This window comes from Cetorhinus maximus, chromosome 10 (genome assembly GCF_964194155.1).
Source record: "Cetorhinus maximus chromosome 10, sCetMax3.hap1.1, whole genome shotgun sequence".
NCBI lineage: Eukaryota > Metazoa > Chordata > Chondrichthyes > Lamniformes > Cetorhinidae > Cetorhinus > Cetorhinus maximus.
This window is the reverse complement of record NC_135888.1, coordinates 21628934-21651023: the sequence shown is the minus strand read 5'-3', so window position 1 is coordinate 21651023 and position 22090 is coordinate 21628934. Positions and strand designations below refer to the sequence as shown.

The 22090-nt window shown below is 41.8% G+C and overlaps 1 protein-coding gene across 2 annotated transcripts in view; it reads left to right on the top strand.

The window, feature by feature from the left end:
• Nucleotides 1–5633, top strand: part of slc25a25b (solute carrier family 25 member 25b) — a 46404-nt gene extending 40771 nt beyond the window's left edge. For both annotated transcript variants that reach the window (XM_078550106.1, XM_078550107.1), the window contains exons 6-10: nucleotides 2238–2390; nucleotides 2647–2754; nucleotides 2875–3042; nucleotides 3237–3387; nucleotides 4319–5633. In XM_078550106.1, the coding sequence (XP_078406232.1) occupies nucleotides 2238–2390; nucleotides 2647–2754; nucleotides 2875–3042; nucleotides 3237–3387; nucleotides 4319–4503 (765 nt within the window). In that variant the 3' untranslated portion in view covers nucleotides 4504–5633. The remainder of the gene's footprint in view (nucleotides 1–2237; nucleotides 2391–2646; nucleotides 2755–2874; nucleotides 3043–3236; nucleotides 3388–4318) is intronic.
• Nucleotides 5634–22090: the final 16457 nt, after the last annotated feature.

Genomic DNA, 22090 nt, shown 5'->3' with positions numbered 1-22090 from the left:
CAAGGGCAACTATGGATGGGCAATAAATGCCGGCCCAGCCAGTGAAGCCCACATCCTGTGAAAGAATAATTTTTTTAAAATGGTTTTTTAAAAATTTTTGAGTTAATATGTATGCAATATTGACTGGTGCATTTACCCACTGAGCAGTTGGGATCGCTCAGGAATTGGATAGCCACAGGGTGTTTCTTTCTCTCCGAGTGTATTTGATGCTGTGGGGTTGTCATTACCCAGGCAATTTTCATATATGAACATTATCAGCAAGTGTCAACAAGTTGTTCAATCACACGGGGCTCAACCTCATCATGCCCACGCACTTCAACAAGGGTCCCTGAATAGCAATCAGATGAAGGAACCAGGGCTGATGGGTTTTGCTCTCGCTTTCACTCTCATCCCTATCTAAAGTACTGAAGTCGGTTGCCACACCTTTGTCACGCTAGACGAGATCAGCTAACTTAGTAAAAACAAGCCATTTGCAGGAGAAACTGAGTAAACCATTAGTAATGGTTAACCTGGGTTACTCTTTGTCCTAATAGTCAGATGTTGGAACAACCAATGTTGTATTGGGGAGTATGGCTATGCCTGTAGGAAATTTAGAGTGAATATGCATAACTCCTCCCTGAGTTTGTAACTTAACACACTTCACACAAGTGGATTAATTTGAAAGTTGATGGTTAAGGGCATGATCCCTTCATCTATCATTTTCCTATTTTAAAAGTAGAAGGGAAGAACTGATGGAATATAGAGCATTTTAATGCAGTTTTGACCATCATAAGTAGCATGCTGAAGGTTTTCTTTAAAAAGAATCATGTCTTCCCAAGTGCAGGAATTGTAAAGCAGAAATAACATCTCAGTTCATTTTCACAAATCAGTCTACCAGGTCAGTGGGATATAAACCAATAGGTGGAATTGTTTTGGTTTTGGCTCAGTAATGGCTTTTCTGCTTTGTTGTACATCAAATGTTAAGAAGGTGTAAACTCAGCTAATGATTTTCTCTAAATGCTGCAGTGGAACAAAGAGAGGAGTAACATGGTTTGAGTTTTTAAAAAAAAGAGTTGAGGTTGACTTGGCATTCTTCCATCAAAATTAAAGTAAATTGACTTGATTGCCTAACCCTAGGAGGGTTCTTAGAAGAAATAATTGCACAACTGATTGATATGTTAATCAGTAGTCAGTTTTTTGTAACAGTCCAACTCTATTATGTGGTTTCTCCTTCAAAATTTAATTATTAGTAAATGACTGCAAAGGATTGAATTTTGGTATAGAACTAACTTTGTCCCCTTTTTAATGCTTCTGAGGGCAGGATCTTATCAACAATTGTTCTTGTACTCTGTATAATATTTGCCTTGGCTTTAAGGCTTTAATACATCTATAGCATGTTTACATATGGAGCAGAGGAGGGATCAGTGCAGACTCGATGGGCCAAAGGGCCTTTTTCTGTGCTGTAGACCTGACTTTTTTTTGTTAAAAGCATTAATTTCTCATGTAGGAATAAAGTAACTCAGTATAAAATGCTCTTCGTCTTCACAAAACACAGGTCCTTTACAGTAACACTTTATTTCATTAAAATAGAACTGGTGCCACCGACATGTCTTGTGCCAATAACTGATACTTGCTGCATCAGTGAGATTGCCTTAATTTTCAATATTTGTCCAAGGGTTTTGAATATTTGGGGTATGTTTCTGGGGACTTAACCTTCTTGATTAATGTCAACAGGCCATTTGATTACTCTTGGCGCTATCTTGCTCATTACACACACTTACAACTGGGCTCATGATGGGTACCAAATGGAACCCTTGACTCTTTGTTCCCTTATCTGAAACCTCGGTGTTGAGAATGAGTCGGTCCCCTCACTAGTACCATATGTGAAAAACCTAACTTGGGATGGGCTGGGGATCAAGCTCACACCCTTGGTCTACGTGACTCAGGTAATCACACTAGATAAATTTCCTGAGTGGAGGAGCAGTGCTGAATTAAGATGAAACTTTATGAAGAAATTTAGATATCACAAGATTAGCAATGCTAATTATGTAGCCTGGTTATGTGGTGGGGAGAGACAGAGAGAGAATGTGTGTTTTTCAAGCTGCTAATGATCATTTTAATTCATGGCACTTGATGATAAAACAAAAAGAAATTCCAATCCCTATCCCATGTTTCCAATAGCTGAAGTATATACGCTGCTCATGTAGGGCATGATAACCGGTAAATGAAGACAACTTTCATGTGTTCTTACTAAACAGGTTCATGCTTCCAAATCGAACAATATGTGCATTGCAGGAGGATTTAGCCACATGATTAAAGAAGGAGGATTCCGATCTCTGTGGAGAGGAAATGGAATCAATGCAATCAAAATTGCACCGGAGTCTGCACTGAAATTCATGGCATACGAGCAGGTGAGAGAGATCATAGTCATAAATTGTAATTTGGTCAAAAATGAAATTATCAATAGTTTTACTGACTCCATTTTTTGACTTATTCTGTTGTATTAAATGTGATTTCATTAAAAGTTAAAGTGATGAATCCAGTCAGACTGAGAAGAGAGTATTTAAAAAAAATGTTGACAGTGAGGAAACTTGAATAAGCAATATTTGCCTGATATTTACACAGTTCAATGTGGCCATTACTTTAATTGCAAACATTCTCTTGCAGATAAAGAGATTAATTGGTAGTGACCAGCAGCCTTTGGGAATTCAGGAGAGATTGATTGCAGGATCACTAGCTGGACTAATTGCACAGAGTACAATCTACCCAATGGAGGTAACAGGACTTAATTTGGAGTTATAATCGCCATAGAAATTTACACTTCTTCAATCTTTAAAAAAAATACCATTTTCTATTTGTGCTTCTGGCTATAACTCTGGGTATTGCTCACATTAGGTGTTAAAGACAAGATTGGCGCTGCGGAAAACTGGTCAGTATTCAGGAATGCTTGACTGTGCAAAGCACATGTTTAAGAAGGAGGGAGTTACAGCGTTTTACAAAGGCTATGTTCCTAATATGCTGGGCATCATCCCTTATGCTGGAATAGACTTGGCTATTTATGAGGTGAGTTTTCCAACTTTCAGGATTCCTTTTAATATTTAAAAAAAAAATAGCTGATTGTAGGACTTAGTTTTGTTACTGCATTTGCATTTCCATTTTTTTTGTTACAAGGAAGCTCTTGCCTTACACTGCAGTTGAGGTTCATTTCTAATTATATGTATGTTAAGTTGATTGGAAATGTTTTTGTTTTTCTTTAGACTTTGAAGAATTCCTGGTTGCAGCGCTATGCCATTGACAGTGTGGATCCTGGGGTGTTTGTTCTCTTGGCTTGTGGCACCGTCTCGAGCACATGTGGACAGTTAGCTAGTTACCCATTAGCACTTGTCAGGACACGAATGCAGGCGCAAGGTAACTCTCTCTACAATGGGAAGATCCACTTTGATTTTCCTCGTGAAGGGCGGGAGAAATTTAGTTTTCAGTTGATGAGTCGGTCACCTTTTATAATTGATTGCTTGTCAGTGAGAAACTGACAAAACAAAACATTGTGCATTGGATAGAGTTCAATCCATAAAGTCTGTAGCTGGTTTGCTGTTTGCAGCAAGGATTGGAAGAGCATTTGGTCGATCTGTTCCCAAAGAGACTTCTGTGTATTCTACATAAACTCCGACTTGCTGAATACCATTATAAGTCACTGTGAATTTAACCAAACGCAACACCTGAATGAAACTGCTTTTGTGATTCTTCCCCACCCCCCCGCTTGTCTTTCCTTCTATTCTGAAGACACTGATTTTTGCTGGGGTATATTTTTGAAGATTGCTGCAGGCCTGTTGCACTCTTACAAGAGGCAATTCACGTGGGAGCCTACAGGATGAGTGTGGTTTTTTTTTCTCAGAGCCAAGCCTGATCCTGTCCTTGTGCACATTGGTACAGAGAATCGGCCAGCGTTCACAACTTTGATTGTTAGCGCATAATTTCAGGGAGCCGGAGGCTCATTGTAGCACTCTAAACTGTTGTCCCAGCTGACATCAGCCAGCCCTGCTCAGAGCAGGGTTTGCACCTGGGACCCTCCTGTTCTGTTGTTTGTTAGCTCCTAATAGTGCGTTTACCTAATCAGCAATTGGGGGGAGATCCTCGATGAAGTTTTAATTAGTATTTCCAGTAACATTTTATTAATACAATGGTAGGATATGTTTCACAGTATTAGATTTGAAATCCATCTTCGATCATCTTTTGGTCTGCAGCTGCATTCTGCTATAGGGTTTGTTTCTTGAATAATGTATAATTCAAATAGATATTTGCCTTAAATAAATATCCATTTATTTTCCCTTTTTTTTTAAAGCTACCACAGAAGGAGCACCCCAGCACACAATGCTTGGACTCTTCAGGCACATTCTGAGCACGGAAGGAGCAACTGGACTGTACCGGGGTTTAGCACCAAATTTCATGAAAGTTATTCCTGCTGTGAGCATTAGCTACGTAGTGTATGAAAACCTGAAGATGACCCTCGGTGTCACATCACGATGAGACTTAGAAAAGTGACTTGAAGCTGTTTAATCTTGGGTGATCACCCTGAGGTTTTAACCATCTCATTCTGTGAATGTCATAAAACACTAGTTATTTAAGGACAATGGGGAAGAGGGTTAAAGGGACCATTCCCCAACACGTCAGCAGATTTATTTTCTGATTAGCCTTTCATTTTTGTCAAAAGCTGTATAATTAAGTCTGAGTCTTTGATGGAGCCATTTTGTGCAGCGTTATCACCATTTCAGCTCATCAGATGAATCATCAATCATTCAAAGGCCACATGGAGCTTCTTAATTGTTTAATGACATGATTGCAAATATCCATGTAGAAATTGCTGTTGGCAGTAATAGAGGGTGAATGCTCTCATAGCCATATGATATTCTGCCAGCTGATTTAACAGCGGCACTGTCCTAATTTTAAAATAAGTGGGTTAACGTTACTGTTAAATAGTAAATAGAGCAATATCATGGGAATGCTTTTTAAGTATTCATCCACTAGTATTGCCAATCGTCATTGGTATCTTGAAGTCAAGAAACAAAATCATTTCTTTTTAAATGAGCAAGTTTGCATCTGTGAAGAATCCTAATTTCCACAATCCTATGTAATGTGGCCTTGGGTTCCCCTCTGATTTGCAACTGACATGCACAACTGGAAAATTCCAGAAAGGATTCTGATTTCCTTGTTAATTTTGGGGACAAAAGCAAAGTCATTCTTTTGACCCACTTGCACATTTCCTGACGTTCATTACCAGCTGAGTTAGTTTTATTACAGTGTCTGGTTTTATCATATAGTTCAGGTGTCAACTGGGTATTTAAGTTATTTATTGTTTACAAGTTTTCAAAAGGCTTAAAATCTGTGATAGTGGAGGCTTAATCTTCTGGTGAAGGAACCAAATATTGGGTCCATATAAGATTCTGTTAGACCATCATGAGTGAAGTCAAACCCAGTAATGGCCATTGAAGTTTGTCAGAAATCTCCTTCACTATTTGCTGTGTGGGTGGTCAACTATTGTCTTATAGAAACCTTAAATGACCGTCTTACATTTAGAAAGGGGTTAAATTATTTATTTTTATACACCTTGCAGTGCTAACCAGATATTTATTAATAAATGTGACCTAAATGAGGACAAAGTGTGTGTGTTGCTGTCGTTTGCACGTCCTATAAATTAGCTGTTTTGTATGGGTTTTAAAGCTTTTCAAAAGCCCTTTCTAATGTGTGGAGGCAATGGTTAACATTAGTATCAGTTGTTAGTCTTTTTTGTTCATTCCAGACCTTTTTTTTTGCTGAGATGAGGAATGAAAGGAACAAAAGCACATGTACTGCACAGGCCTGTTTACTCCTTTGGGGATAACATTTTCCAATGTAGCATATTTCTGCAGCAGACTTCTGAGTAAAATAGTTGAAAGGGTGTAAGTTACAAGGCCCCAACTTCAGTTCAAAAGATAATCACAGAGATGAGCCACTTTATTAATGTTACAGTAATTTAAAATGAAGGCATCTAACATTCTGACCATTTATGAAAAAAGTAGCAAATCTGAGCTGGCAAACTTTACTATTTTAAGACAGTCTGAGAGTCATCATAGTTTTCATGCAAACTACAAAATGGGAATGACTGTCTCTCACCTGGTGAAAGGCCCAAAGCACCTTGTGGACCGGTACTGCAAATGTACTCTTGCCTATCTTAGATTTTGTGTTGTTAGGCCTGATCAGTTACAGTCTGCTTTGATTAGAAAAGCTTTTTTTTTTTGGGAGGGTGGTAAGTGGGAGGCAAATGCCTGGTGGAAGAAGGCAAGATGATTTGAAAGTGTTGAAGGATGTTGCAAACCCCTGGGTGGAGGGGGGGGTGGGTATAGGCACAGAGCTTGATGAAATTTCATGGTGAGGTGGGGCCTGCATGATTTGGGGACCAGAAACCATATCTGTCTGGTGAAATGTAACTTTCAGCAGTTATCATGGGCTCCTTTAGCAAGACTTGTCCTTGTGCATTTGTATGTGATCAGAACTGGAAGGATTGAGGAGCATGTGGTTTGTGCTATACTTGAGCAAAAAATCTGTATAGCTCAAGCTGTTAAGTGTTGTTTTAGCAGCAGCAGGTTGAAAGCCTTGTGCTGATTCTGTTTTTAAAAAGGGACAGTTTTCTGAACTAACTTGCTCTTCGCTGACTGAACAACCTTTTTACATGATATCATTTTAGGACTACAAACTGAAAATCTTATTCACATATCTAATATTGGCTAGTATGTGTTGCAAGCTGAGTTTTTGAGGCGTTTTTTTTCTCCCATCTAATTTATATATTTATTTTGGAAGTTTGTGAAAAGTAAATCGTGTGTAACTTTAGTTGTAACTGTTTTTGTAATCACTAAACTTAAAAAGACCTGACCTAGAGCATGGCTTGGTCTCTGCCTTGTCTAGCGTGTCTCTGTTCTAGCTGTTTATGCACAGAATTAATGGGGTGTGAAACTGCTGCCTTTCAACGTTCTGTGGAGTGAACAGGACACACCCCATTTATTTTGTTTAAAAAAAACACTTCCTACTGGTATAGTGCTGCACTCTGGAAGTGGGCTATAGATTGTCTGCAAAGAAAATCACAGACAATCTTCTTGATCTGATGCGCAGCCCTGGAATCTGCACTGTTTACACTTTTTTGGAGGAGGGGAGCAAGGGAATAAAGTGGCTTTGTTTTACATGGGTGATTTACTTCACAAACATGTAGTCAGATTTAATAAAATGATATTTTACTGGGACCAGAAGGTGTTTTTCTTTTGGAAGGTAATTTCATGTTGATCATGTGAATGCAGTTTTTTTTTAAATGTATGAAAGTTTTTTTTAAAAAAAAAACATTTAATAAAAGCAAGACCTATTGATCAATGGAGGTGGATTGAAAATACCGGACCTATGCCCCAGGGTCTGTAAACTGTGGTTATTGGTTTGTTCTCAAAGCCTTAGCGTTAAAAGTGCCTCTGCAGATCCTGACGTACGTGTTTTCCCTGTTTGGGGACTGTTCTGTGAGCCCTCTTCTATTGGTGCAGTATCTCCAGAGAACAGGTCCAAATGTCCTGTAATGCTGCCGTTTAGCTCAACCCTTTATTTCATAAGTGAGTTAAGGTCACTGTTTATTCTGGGATTTCACAGTGGAACCTGATTTGCCAAAGGCAGCCTGTAATTAATTTCTTAAATTATGAAATGCAAGCTGTGCAGAATCAATGCAATCTGTGTTTTGTGTTCCTGTTTGTGTTGCAGAGCAAGACTGATAAATTGACCCTTTATGTACTTACGTTCAGATAGGGAACAGTCTTCTAATAAAGTTATTTCTATGCGAATAAACTTTGCTGGTGTCATTCTGCTATGTTTGTATAAAGTGTCTACCAGAGCATGCTGTAATGTGAAAAATGCACTGAATTGTATAGACCAGAATGTCCCAGATTTGACCCCCAATCTGACGAGTTAGCAAATTGCCTTTGGTGCTTCTGCACTAGAATAGGGAGGGGGAAACAATTGGCCAGAATTTCTGCTCTTGAGGGCACCACCTTTTGAGTGGGAACTTGATCACAGAATTGTTACAGCACAGAAAGAGGCCATTTTGCCCATCGTGTCTCTTCCGGCTTTCTGATTGAGCGACTCACCTAGTGCCATTCCCTGGCCTTCTTCCCCCAATCCTTCACACACTTCCTTTTCAGATAACAGCTTAATTTATTTCTGAATGCTTGAATTGAGCCAGCCCACTATCAAACAGTGCATTCCAGACCCTAACCACTCGGTGTAAAAAAAAAGTTTCTCTTCGTATCACTTTTTTGCCCCTATTACTAATTACTTTAAAACTGTGCCCTCGTTCTTGATCCTTTCCTTTCCTGAGTGGGAACAGCTTCTTCCTAACTACTCTGTCCAGGTGCGTCGTGATTTTGAATATCTCCTCTCAGTTGTCTTTTCTCAAAGGAAAACAGTCCTAACTTCTCCAATCTATCTTCATAACTGAAGTTTCTCATCCCTGGAATCATTCTTGTGAAACTTTTTCTGCAACCTCTCTAATGCCTTCACATCCTTCCTAAAGCGCAGTGCCCAGAACTGGATGCAATACTCCACCTGGGGCTGAGCTGGTGACTTATACAAATTCAACATAACCTCCTTGCTATAATACTCTCTGCCCCCATTAATAAAGCCCAGGATACACTATGCTTTATTAATTGCTCTGTCAACCTTCAATGATTTATGTTCATATACACCCCGTTCCCTCTGCTCCTGCACTCCTTTTAGAGTTGAACCCTTTATTTTATGTTGTCTCTCCATGTTTTTCCCACCAAAATGAATTATTTCACACTTCTCTGCATTGAACTTCATCTGCCACCTGTCCACCCATTCCACCAACTTGCCTATGTCCCTTTGACGTTCTACACTATCCTCCTCACAGTTCACAATGCTTCCAAGTTTTGTATTGTCTGCAAACTTTGAAATTGTGCCCTGTACACCAAGGTCTAGGTGGTCATTAATATGTCAGGAAAAGCAAGGGTCCCAAAAGCAGGAGTTCCCTGGGGAACTCTACCACAAACCTTCCTCCGGCACAAAAAAAATCCATTAACCACTACTGTTTCCAGTCATTCAGCCAATTCCATATCCATGTTGCTACTGTTCCTTTTATTCCCTGAACTGAACTTCTCTTGCAAGTTTGTTGTGTGAAATTGTATCAAATGCCGTTTGAAAGTTCATATACACCACACAACAGCATTGCCCTTATCAACCCTATCTGTTACTTCTTCAAAAAATAAGTTAGCTAAACACTCTTCCTTTAAGAAATCCATGCTGGCTTTACTTAATTAACCCATGTTTGTCCACATGACTGTTAATATTGTCCTGAATTGTTTGTCGGAGTTTCCCCACCACTAAAGTTAAACTGACTGGCCTGTAGTTGCTGGGCTTATCTTTACACCCTTGTTTTTTTTGAACAATGTTCAAACATTGTCTAATGTTTGCAATTCTCCTTTTTGAGGGAATATACCTTGACCATATCTGAATCATCTTTCCTTTGAAGGTAGCCCATTGATCATCTACCGATTTTGTTGCCAATGTTAGATTCCAATTTATTCGGCCCAGTTCTGTTCTTACTCCATTAAAATTGGTTTTCTCCCAATTAATTTTTCTTACTCTGGATTGCACTTTGTCCTTTTCCACACAGCCTAAACAGTCAGCCTAAACCTTTAATACAATGACCACAGTCCCCTAAATGTTCTACTGACACTAGATCCACTTGGCCCACCTAATTTACAAGAACCAGGTCCAACAGCGCCTCCTTCCTTATTGGACTGGAAACACTGCTGAAGAGGTTTTCCTGAACAATATGAACTCTTGCCCCTCTGTCCTTTACATTAATTGTCCAAATGTAAACTGGGTTAGTATTAAAGTCCCTCATAAGCACTCTATAATATTTTGCACCTCTAATTTCTTTGCAACTTTGTTCCTCTACATCCTCCCACTAGTTGGTGGCCTATAGACTACAATTAGCAATGTAATTGCATGTTTTTTATTCCTGAGCTCTAGCCAAATAGATTTCTGTCCTTGATCCCTCTAAGATATCCACTTTCTCTAGCACTGCAATGCTGTCCTTCATCAATACTGCCACTCCATCTTTCCTGGATACCTTGTATCCAAGGATATTTAACACCCAGTCCTGTTCTTTGAGCCAGGTCTCTGTTACAGCCATAACATCATATTTCATGGCAATCTGTGCCTGTAACTCACCAGTCTTATTTACCACACTCTGAGCATTCACATACATGTACAGTAATCCTGATTTAGACTCTATTACTGTCTCCCTTTGACAACTATTAACATTATTTCCTACTCTAGTGCTATCTATCTCTCCAAGTATTCTGTGTCCCTTGGTATTCTTCTCTCATATTATCTCCTGGTTCCTACACCCCTGCCGAGTTAGTTTTAACCATCCCCAACAGTACTGGCAAAATACTCTGCAAGGAACTATGTTCCGGCTCTGTTCAGGTGCAACCTGTCTGGCCTGTTCAGGTCCCAATCTTGCAAGAATCTAAAGTCCTCCCTCCTGCCCCATCTTTCTTTCCAGTCTCACACATTCATCTGTCTTAACCTCCCATTTCTGTACTCACTTGCGTGTGGCACTAGGAGTAAACTGGAGGTTACTAATTTTGAGGTCTAACCTAATTTTCTACCTAGCTCCCTAAATTCAGACTGCAGGACCACATCGCTCTTTCTACCTATATCATTGGTGCCAATTAATGCAGAACACACAACTGCTGGCTGTTCAGCAACACACCCCCCCCCCCACCCCCGGCAAACCCCTGGTGCTCTGTAATCGCAGGTGAATTTGCCTTTCAAATGATGACAGGATCAGGTTCACTTAAATAGCTTGTAGAAACTTACTGCAGACTCAGTTGTGAAAAATGACTATTGGGGTGGGGGAGAGGAGGAAGGGAGATAGTGTTACCGGAGGGTGACCAGCATCTGAGGACTGTAACAGCGTCAGTGGGTAGCGCTTTTACCTTTGAGTTCGAGTCACACTTCAGAGATTTGAGCACAAAATCTAGAATGACACGCTAGTGCACTATTGAAGGAATGCTACATTGTTGGAGGTTCAGGCTTTCAGGTTAGATGTTAAGCTGAGGCTCTATTTTTAAAAATTCTTTGGGATGTTGCCCAATCCTAATTGCCCTTGAGCTGAGTGGCATGTTAGGCCATTTCAGAGAGCAGTTAAGAGTCAACCTCATTACTGTGGATCTGGAGTCACGTGTAGGCTAGACCGGATAAGGATGGAAGATCTCCTTCCCTAAAGCGGCATTAGTGAATCGGGTGGGTTTTTACAACAATCGATGATGGTTGTCATGGTCACCGTTACTGAGGCTAGATTTCAATTCCAGATTTTATTAGTTTAGCTTAAACTCCATCAGTTGCCGTGTTGGGATTTCAACCCATGTCCCGAGTAGCCTGGGCCTCTGGATTACTAGTCCAGTGACATTAGCACCACACTGCTGACTTCCCCCTCTCAGATAAACATGAAAGAGCCCAGGACACTATTTCAGGAAGAGCAGTGGGTTTCCCCTGTTGTCCATGTCAATCTTGCTGTGCACAAATTTGTCACCGCATTTCCTACATTGCAGCGGTAACAACACTTCAAAAATAGTATCTTATTGGCTGTAAAATGCTTTGAAACTTCCTGACGTTGTGAAAGGTGCCATAGAAATTCAAGTCTGACTTTGATCTGTTGCCTATTTTTACCCCTAATTGCATTAGTTTATGCAGGTCTTCAATTTTTTTCCCCCCATAGGAACATAGGACTTAGGAGCAGGAGTAGGTTATTCAGTCCCTCAAGCCTGCTCCGCCATTCCATAAGATCAGGCTGATCTGGTTGTGGTCTCAAGTCCACTTTCCTATCTGCCCCCAAAACTCCTGACTCCCTTGTCTTATCAAAAATCTGTCTAACTCAGCCTTGAATAAATTCAATGACCCAGCCTCCACTGTTTTCTGGGGAAGACAATTCCACATCCTGATGACTCAGAGAAAATACTTCTCCTCATCTCCATCTTAACTGGGAGACCACTTATTCTTAAACTGCGTCCCCTATTTTACACACTTCCACAAGAGGAAACATCCTCCTGGTATCAGCCCTATCAAGTCCTCTCAGGGTCTTATATGTTTCAATAAGATCGCCTCTCATTCTTCTAAACTCCAATGGGTACAGGCCCAACCTCCTCAGCCTTTCTTCATAGGATAAGTCCCTCATCCCAGGAATGAGTCAAGTGAACCTTCTCTGAACTGCTTCTAACACGATTATATCTTTTTTTCAAGTAATGAAGCCAAAACTGTACACATTATTCCAGCTGTGGTCTCACCAAGGCCCTGTACGACTTCAGTAAAGCTTCCCTACTTTTATATTTCATTCCCCTTGCAATAAACACCAACGTTCCATTTGCCTTCCAACTGACTCTGATCTCTGAGTTCCATCTGTCTGCTCCACTGCTTCAAGTTTAGTATCAAGTGCAAATTCGACCAGTTTGAATTGAATTTCTGAATCCAAGTCATTAATGTAAATTAGAAACACTTGTCAATGAGTGAGAGGGCTTTTTTGATGAGCATAAGAATTGCTGAATTTAAAAAAAAAGGACCAATGTGCATCTCCCTTACCTGCCATCCTGGTATGCCTATAACGAAACAATAATGGAGTTGATGTCTAGCCACAGCAATAGATCTATCAATGAGTCTACAATAGACACCGACATCAGGCAAGGAAAACCCCTAGTGGCAAAGAGCTTTGGGAACCGCAGGTCCAAATTTCACCCCAAGTGTGTTGTGCCCATTACATATCGTGGGCCAGATATTTGTGGAGCCGTGGAGAACCTTGTGGATCTTTCAAAATGGGAGGCTCCTGGATTTGAAAGCCCTGCCCTCATTTCTGACATCCCATTTTCACCAGTAGGGGACAGGCATGACCCACATGAGGGAAACCTGAACTCAGCAGGGCCATTTGAACTCTGAGCTGAGTTCAAACTGACCCCATTTTTTGCTGTAGCAAGAGCCTTAACCCACACTGTGGGGTCATGAATTTTTAGAGTAGATGTAAATGCTCATCAAGGGTGGATAAGGCCTTTAGAATTGTCAAGCTGTGAGGTTATTTAAGCCCCCAACCCTTTAAAAAAAAATCTGTCCCAGCAACTTCAACAGCTGTTTGTTGACATTTCACCAAGGGTTTTCATTATGTCATTATCTCAGCAGAGGCTCCTAAATTCACAGTTTAATTGACAGCTCAAAGAGATTATTAAAGGATTAGCTGTTGTTGATGTAGGCTCATGAATACAAGCCTGTTTGTTTATAAAGGATTAAATTCTTGAGGTTTAAAGGTTTAGAATGGGCCATTCATAAATTGGATTTTTTTTATCTAGTGCAGGCTATAATAGGCATTTAGATCTTTATTTAATTCTCAACTTGGGTCCAGAGGTCTGCCCATGTGGATACTGGGTGAGTTGGCATGGAAGGTGTAAGAGCAAAGGGTGGTTAATGGTGGATAAGAGTTAGCATGAGTTGGCATTAAGTTGTCATGGGGCTGCAAGGAGACATGGGGGAGCATGAGTTGGCATGTGAGTATAGGGGTGGTGTGGGATGTGGGTGGTGGGGGTGTGATAGAGTTGGGGGGTGGGGGGGTGGGTTAGAGGTTCTAAAATTTGAGGAAACAACTGGGACAAAGTCCCAGAGAGCAGAGGCGGGTTTTTAGCCAGCCCACCTCGGCACTCAGCAGCCCACCCGGCTGCCTTCGATCTGTGATTGGCGGGGGTGTGGTGGGACTGACTCCGTCTCCAACAGCACCTCACCTCTGGAGCGAAAATCGGGTCTGACAGGCACCTTCTCCCAAGGTGGGTGCAGTGAGTTGGGAAATTCCCTGACTTGTGCTGCCCGCCTCAGGGCGAAAATCCTGCCTCATGCACCCAAGTGCTCACATACAATACCCTAAAACGTTAGTTCCTGAGATAAACGTATCTAACTTGCTTTTGAATGAATCAATGCTAACCGTTTTCCACCATCTGCTCAAGGGGCCTTTTTCATAGGTTAGCCGCTGTCTCGCTGCCCCTGTGTTTCCACAAATTATTTTAAATAACCTCCCCCAGTATGGGCTGTAAACTCAGCTTCTAAATAATACTTTCAAAAAAAACTATTCTCTCCAAACAAGCAGAGAAAGGTTGATAAATGGGTGAAAATAGAGTGGCAATTTGCAAAACCATGGTGCCTTATGCTGAGATTACGAATCAGTGGAACGGGGATACCTAATAAAAACATTAATCTGAACCTTGCAGCCTGAGGAATTGGAATTTAGACAAAATATACTGAACTGCTTTTCGAAATGGAGCCCGTTGCTTATACATACTGAGCCTGTCAGTATGTGAGAAGATAGGTGAATGGTTTGAAAGCCTCTTTTGTTGGGGGGGAACAATTCTGATGAATCTCGCCCAAAACATTAACCCAATGTTCTCCTTCTGCTTTTCTCTTCAAATCAATCTCTTCGGGCCTGCCCGCATTCCACTTTATTTTGGCTTTCCAGCATTAACAGCTTGGCACTTAATCTCGGATCAGGTTTCATTTGGACAAAGAGAGTGAAACTCATGATCTTGAGCTCATTGTGAATGTTTTGAACCAACTGCTGTTTTGCAGAGATAAACCCAACTGCTTTTTTCCTGTTGGAAGTTTAGTGAGATTTGTCTTATCTCCTGGCAAAACCTCAAGAACTTGTCCTAACGGTGAATCCATTGATCAAGCCCAAAGGTTTGGTTCATGTTATTTCGCTGGGCACAAAGTGGCAAATCATACCCACTCAATTATTTTTAAATTGTTTCAAGTTTTTGGATAAAGCCAAAGAATGCATCTTTTAAAAATGTCCTAGAAATATTTGAGCAAAATGTGAGCATTGCAATACAGAATGGAAGGCCATTCGGCCCATTATGGTTGTGCCAGCTTTTTAAAAGAGCTATTCAATTGGCCCCACTGCCCTCTCCCCGGAGCCCTGCAAGTTTTCCCTTCAAGTATTTATCCAATTCCGTGTTCAAAGAATCTGCTACCACCACCCATTCAGGCAGTGCATTCCAGATCATCATAACTAGGGATGGGCAATAAATGCTGGTCCAGACAGCAAAGCCCAAATCCCACGAATGAATTAAAAAAAAAAGCGTGTTAAAAAACAACCTTCTCATTTCAATTCGGGTCCTTTTGATAATTAAACCTGTTTCTTCTAGTTACTGAACCTTCTGCAACTGGAAACAGTTAATATCTTGTTACCTACTCTATCAGAATTCTTCATGAGTTTGAAAACCTCTGTCAAATCTTCCCCTAATCTTCTCTGCTCTGTAAGGAACACCAATTTTCCAATCTCTTCACAAAATTGAAGTCGTGCATCCTGGTACTAGTCTGACAAATCTCTCTGCCACCTCTAAGACCTTGCCAACTTTAGTATGAACCACATATGAATAAAACTGAGAAGAAAGTGTGTCTTAAAAACCTGGCCACTGTCAGCCTGTGCCTGAAATCAACCCTAATAGTACAGATGTGCTTTGCAAAAAAAAAAACACTCTTCCACAAACTTGCATTTTAAAATGATGATGATGATGATGGAATGTATCAAAGGTCATTGTAAATGTTTTGAGCTGGTGCTGTTTATCAGAGGGTGAGCTTATCTCCGTTTAGTCTAACAAGATGCAGCTGATCTGCCAGAATACACAATCTGTGTTCTGGGTTTGCCGAGTTTAGGTAAAAAGACAGTTTGCTGAAACATGCCTTGCGAAGGTTGGGTTTTCGACATCTGACCCCGGTGAATCCCAGTGAACAGACAAATTCCTTCAACCTTGAAACCCCACTGACCTTCCAACATGGCACAACAAGGCTCAAGTGAGGCTGTAGCTTGTTCCTGCAAGCACCAGGCATCAACTCGTACATTGGCTTTATGAGATCAAACATATGCATGTCACTATAAACTCCTGAAATTACAGTTTAATATTTGCTTGGTAGTACAGAGTTTGAATATTGCTGAAAACAGAGACATGTTGCCAAAGCTTTTCATCTTGCATTCATCGGGACAAATGCAAGAATACCAAATTTCAAATGATCACAACAATTTATACTACAGGAGAGAGGGTGCTGATTGGTTAGCGCTTGCAAAACCCAAAACAAAATGTCTACTAAGATAAAATCAAAATACTGCAGATGCTGGAAATCTGGAATAAAAACGGAAAATGCTGGAAAAAAGCAGCAGGTCTGGCAGCATCTATGGCGAGAGAAACAGAGTTAACATTTTGAGCCCGTATGACTCTTCTTCAGAGCTCTGGATTAAATTAAACCAATTTCACCCTTTTCTACTGTAGTATAAATTGTTGTGATCATTTGAAATTTGGCACTCTTGCAATTGCCCTGATGAGTGCAAGTCAGAAAGCTTCGTTAACATGCCTCTCTTTTCGGCAATATACCATTTAATATGTTAGGAATGTCATGGAAAGGCTGGAGCCTAATCAAGGCTTTTGGATTTTTAAATATCCAGTAATGGACACGAGGAGGCATGTTACATCCTGTGCTCCTCCAATTCTGCCCACTTGAGAATTCCTGATTTAATTACTCCTCCATTGGCCCACCATGGTGACCATGCCTCCAGCTGCCTAGACCCTAAGCTCTGGAATTCCTTCTCTAATCAGACAGCAACAGTCAGCATCCACACATGTGCAGTTAAACACAGAAATTCAGGAAATGCTGTCTGGTGTATCCTACTTCGCTACGAGCTTCACTCCAACAATGTCGCACCAATAGACTTGGCATTGGAATCAATGTAAAAGTGTGGAGTTGTTGTATTTATCCACTAGTTACCCTTTAAACTTGCTAGAAAAGGTTAGGGCTGGAGCAGTCAAATGTAATTAATTTTTAACAGAGTGGTAAGTCTTAAACAAAAACAGAATTACCTGGAAAAACTCAGCAGGTCTGGCAGCATCGGCGGAGAAGAAAAGAGTTGACGTTTCGAGTCCTCATGACCCTTTAATAGAACTGAGTAAAGTTAGGAGAGGGGTGAAATATAAGCTGGTTTAAGGTGGTGGGAGGGGGGGGGCGGTGGGGGGGGGGGTGGGTGGGGGGAGAGAGAAGTTGGGGGGGGGTTGTGGTTGTAGGGACAAGCAAGCAGTGATAGGAGCAGATAATCAAAAGATGTCACAGACAAAAGTACAAAGAGGTGTTGAAGGTGGTGATATTATCTGAACGAATGTGCTAATTAAGAATGGATGGCAGGACACTCAAGGTACAGCTCTAGTAAAAATAAGTCTAGTAAGTGTTAATTTCTATCAAACAACCTCTCTGGCACTGAAAATAATTTTATAAATGGGGAGCGTCATTGCTCCAGAACTTAATTATTAAAAACAAATTTAAAAATAGATTGAAAAAAAAGTTAAAATAAAGCTTTGCTTTTAATGCTTTCTTTCTGTCTCTTTTTTCTCTCTCCTAATCACGCCTTCCCCTTGTTTCATTTTACTTCTGTACATGATTTTGCAATGAAGTAAATATTCTAATTTATACTTCCTGGTTTAGACACTGCGGCCGGAATTTTCCAGCCCCCCCCTCCCACCCCCTGGCCCGTGCCAGGTTCCGCCATGGCAGGGCTGACGAGCTATTGAAATCTCCATTCACACTGACAGGACCGGAATATCCCATCTACGTGAGGAGGCTGTAAAATTCCGGCCTGCATGTCTCAGTGAGGATTCTTCAGTCTGATTGGTGGAGAAGCCACCCTGTCGTTTGCACTTCCCACATATGTTACCACACCCGCGTAGAGGTGCCGCACTGCGCCAGATGCCTGATGACAACTAGTCCATGCCCAAAAGACTGCAAAAGGAACTCTGTGAGCAGCTTTCAATGTGGTGAGTGGGTAGCATCATCACTACCAACAAAAGTCAATGCCTTTGCATTCTGTTTGGGGAAAAAAAAGTGTGTGGGTGGATATTGATTTCTATATGTACTTTCTAAAAATTAAATTGTAAATTTGAGTATACGCTATGATGCAACAACCAAAATTAGAGGCCTTTAAGCTGATGTTAGGCAGGGTAGGGTAGGGTAGATGTAAGGATGTTTCCAGTTGTGGGAGAAACCAGAACCAGGGACCAGAAGTCATTAGTAAATCCAACAGGAAATTCAGCAGCAATTTCTCTACCCAGAGACGAGTGAGAATGTGGAACTTAGGACTACAAAGGGTAGCTGAGGCAAATAGCATTGAGAAATTTAAGGGGGAACAAGATAAACACACGAGGCAGAAATAAAAAGAATGATATACTGATTGGGTTAGATGAAGTAGGCTGGGAGGGGGCTCATACAAAGCATAAAGACCAGCCAGTTGAATTGAATGACTTGCTTCTATTGGTGGCCATGCCTTCAGCTGCCTGGGCCTTAAACTCTGGAGTTCCCTCTCTAAGCCTCTCTGCCTCTCTCTCTCTCGCTTCCCTCCTATAAGATGCTCCTTAAAACCTACCTCTTTGGACAAACTTTTGCCCGATATCTCTTTAAGTGGTTTGGTGGCAAATCAACTTTATAACGCTCCCGTGAAGAGCTTGGACATTACACTAAAGGCGCTATATAGATAAAAGTTGTTCTTGTTTCTCTGATGCAGTTTCTGTGTCATTTTATGTACATTTGGTCATCTGTGGGCTACCAAAGCAGATTGATTAAAACAAAATACACCCAACTGGGTTAAGGGAAACTAACCTACTTGGTATGGGTTTATATGTGACTCCAGTCCCATGCCAATTTGGTCAACTCTTAACTGCCATCTGAAGTGGCCTAGCAAGCCACTCAATTGTACCAAACACCAAACAGAAGAAGTCAGGTCCCCACCGCCTTCTCAGGGGCAACTGGAGATGAGCAATGAATGCTGGCCTTGCCAATGATGCCCACATCCTGTGAATAAGTTAAAGTAAATTAACAAGTTGGCCAAGACCTGGATTTTCACTGGATTGAACTGGCACCTCCTTTTTCTCACTTGTGTTGTGTGTTGGATTTATGCTCGAATAACAACAGAATTATATAACTACCACTGGGCTAGTAACCAGAGGCCCAGGCCAATGCTCTGGGGACATGGGTTCAAATCCCACCATGGCAGCTGGTGGAATTTAAATTCAGTTAATAAATCTGAAATATAAAGCTAGCCTCAGTAATGGTGACCATGACAACTACCATCAGTTGTTGTAAAAACCCATCAGGTTCACTAATGTCCTTTAGGGAAGGAAATCTGCCGTCCTTACCTGGTCTGACCCTACATGTGACTCCAGAGCCACAGCAATGTGGTTGAATTGTAACAGCCCTCTGAAATGGCGTTCAAGGGCAATTAGGGATAGGCAACAAATCCTGGCCTTGCCAGCGACGGCCACATACCATGAAAGAATTTAAAAAAAATAAACAGAGCAATGCGTCATTGCACTGTGATATCGACATACCCCATTGCAGTTCAAGGAGAACCTTGCTAACATATCTTTAAAACTTGTTCCTGCTTGCATGTTTGAGATATTAGCTTGCTTGGATCAGGATCATGTCAGTTTGAGTTTCACAATACAGGCTTAAAATACCTTTGCTTAGAATCAGTGAATGATGCACCACCTTCGGCCCATCGTGCCTCTGCTGGCCCTTTGATCAAGCTATCCAACTAGTCCCATTCCATTTCCACATAGCCCTCACTCTGTGAATAGATGTGACCAGTTTTTAACCCCTCACCTATCTGTTGCCAAGGACTCTTTAATCTTAATCTGAATGTCTCTCAGGGTTAGTGAGTTACTTGAATAGTATTCTGTAAAGCGATTTGAATGAAAAGTACATGCATAGTGAAGGGTGATGTGAGGTCAAACAGGTAACCAAGGGCCCAATGCTTAGTGTTAAACTGATTATGTCTATGGCATGTGAGATTTGGGTGAGTGAAATATCAGATTCCTTTTTAAAATTCATTCATGGGATGCCAGCATCTCTGGCTAGGCCAGCATTTGTTGCCCATCCCCAATTGCCTTCGAGAATATAGAGTAAGCCACCTCCTTGAACTGCTGCAGTCCATAATGGTGTTAGGGAGAGAGAACCAGGTTTTGACCCAGTGATAGTGAAGAAAAAGCGATATAGAATGATGAAAGCAAAATACTGCAGATGCTGGAAATCTGAAATAAAAGCAGAAAATGCTGGAAAAACTCAGCAGGTCTGGCAGCATCCGTGGAGAGAGAAACAGAGTTAACGTTTCCAGTCCATACGACTCTTCTTCAGAGTTAAAAGGAAGTAGAAATGAGATGGATTTTACACTGTTTAAGAGGGGGCGGAGCAGGTGGAGCAAGATAGAAGATGAGGGATAGGTGGGAGCTAAGGAGAGCTGGGCCAGCATTTATTGCCCATCCCTAGTTGCCCTTGAGTAGGTGGTGGTGAGCTGCCTTCTTGAGCCGCTGCAGTCCATGTGGTGTAGGTACACCCACAGTGCTGTTAGGGAGGGAGTTCCAGGATTTTGACCCAGCGACAGTGAAGGAACGGCGATATATTTCCAAGTCAGGATGGTGGGTGGCTTGGAGGGGAACTTCCAGGTGGTGGTATTCCCATGTGTTTGCCGCCCTTGTCCTTCTAGATAGTAGTGGTCATGGGTTTGGAAGGTGATGCCTAAGGAGCCTTGGTGAATTCCTGCAGTGCATCTTGTAGATGGTAGACACTGCTGCTACTGTGAGTCGGTGGTGGGGGGAATGAACGTTTGTGGATCGGGTGATAATCAAGCGGGTTGCTTTGTCCAGGATGGTGTGAAGCTTCTTGAGTGTTGTGGGAGCCGTACACATCCAGGCAAGTGGGGAGTATTCCATCACATTCCTGACTTGTGCCTTGTAGATGGTGGACAGGGTTTGGAGAGCCAGGAGATGAGTCACCCGTCGCAGGATTCCTAACCTCTGACCAGCTATTGTAGCCACAGTATTTATATGGATAGTCCAGTTCAGTTTCTGGTTAATGGCAACCCCCAGGATGTTGATAGTGGGGGATTTAGTGATGATAATGCCATTGAATGTCAAGGGGTGATAGTTAGGTTATCTCTTGTTGGAGATGGTCATTGCCTGGCACTTGTGTGGCATGAATGTTACTTTCCACTTGTCAGCACAAACCTGGATAAGGTCATTGATGAAGCAACTGAAGATGGTTGGGCCGAGGACACTACCCTGAGGAACTCCTGCAGTGATGTCCTGGAGCTGAGATGACTGACCTCCAACAGCCACAATCATCTTCCTTTGTGATAGGTATGACTCCAACCTATGGAGAGTTTTCCCCCTGATTCCCATTAACTCCAGTTTTGCTGGGGCTCCTTGATACCACACTCAGTCAAATGCTGCCTTGAAGTCAAGGGCAGTCACTCTCACCTCACCTCAGGAGTTCAGCTCTTTTGTCTATGTCTGAACCAAGTCTGTAATGAGGCCCTGGCAGAACCTAAACTGGGTGTCAATGAGCAGGTTATTGCTAAGCAAGTGCCACTTGATAGCACTGTTGATAACCCCTTCCATTACTTTACTCATGATCGAGAGTAGTCTGATGGGACGATAATTGGCTGGGTTGGATTTGTCCTGCTTTTTGTGTACAGGACATACCTGGGCAATTTTCCACATAGCTGGGTAGGTGCCAGTGTTGTAGCTGTACTGAAACAGCTTGGCAAGAGGCGTGGCAAGTTCTGGGGCATGAGTCTTCAACATTTTTGCCAGAATGTGATCTGGGCCCATAGCCTTTGCAGTATCCAGTGTTTTCAGCCTTTTCTTGATATCACTTGGAGTGAATCGAATTGGCTGAAGACTGGCATCTGTGATGCTTGGGACCTCCGGAGGAGGCCAAGATGGATCATCCACTCAGCACTTCTGGCTGAAGATTGTAGCAAATGCTTCAGCCTTATCTTTTGCACTGATGTGCTGGGCTCCGCCATGATTGAGGATGGGGATATTTGTGGAGCCACCTCCTCCAGTGAGTTGTTTAATTGTCCACCACCATTCATGACTGGATGTGGCAGGACTGCAGAGCTTAGTTCTGATCCGTTGGTTGTGGGATCACTTAGCTCTGTCTATCACTTGCTGCTAATGCT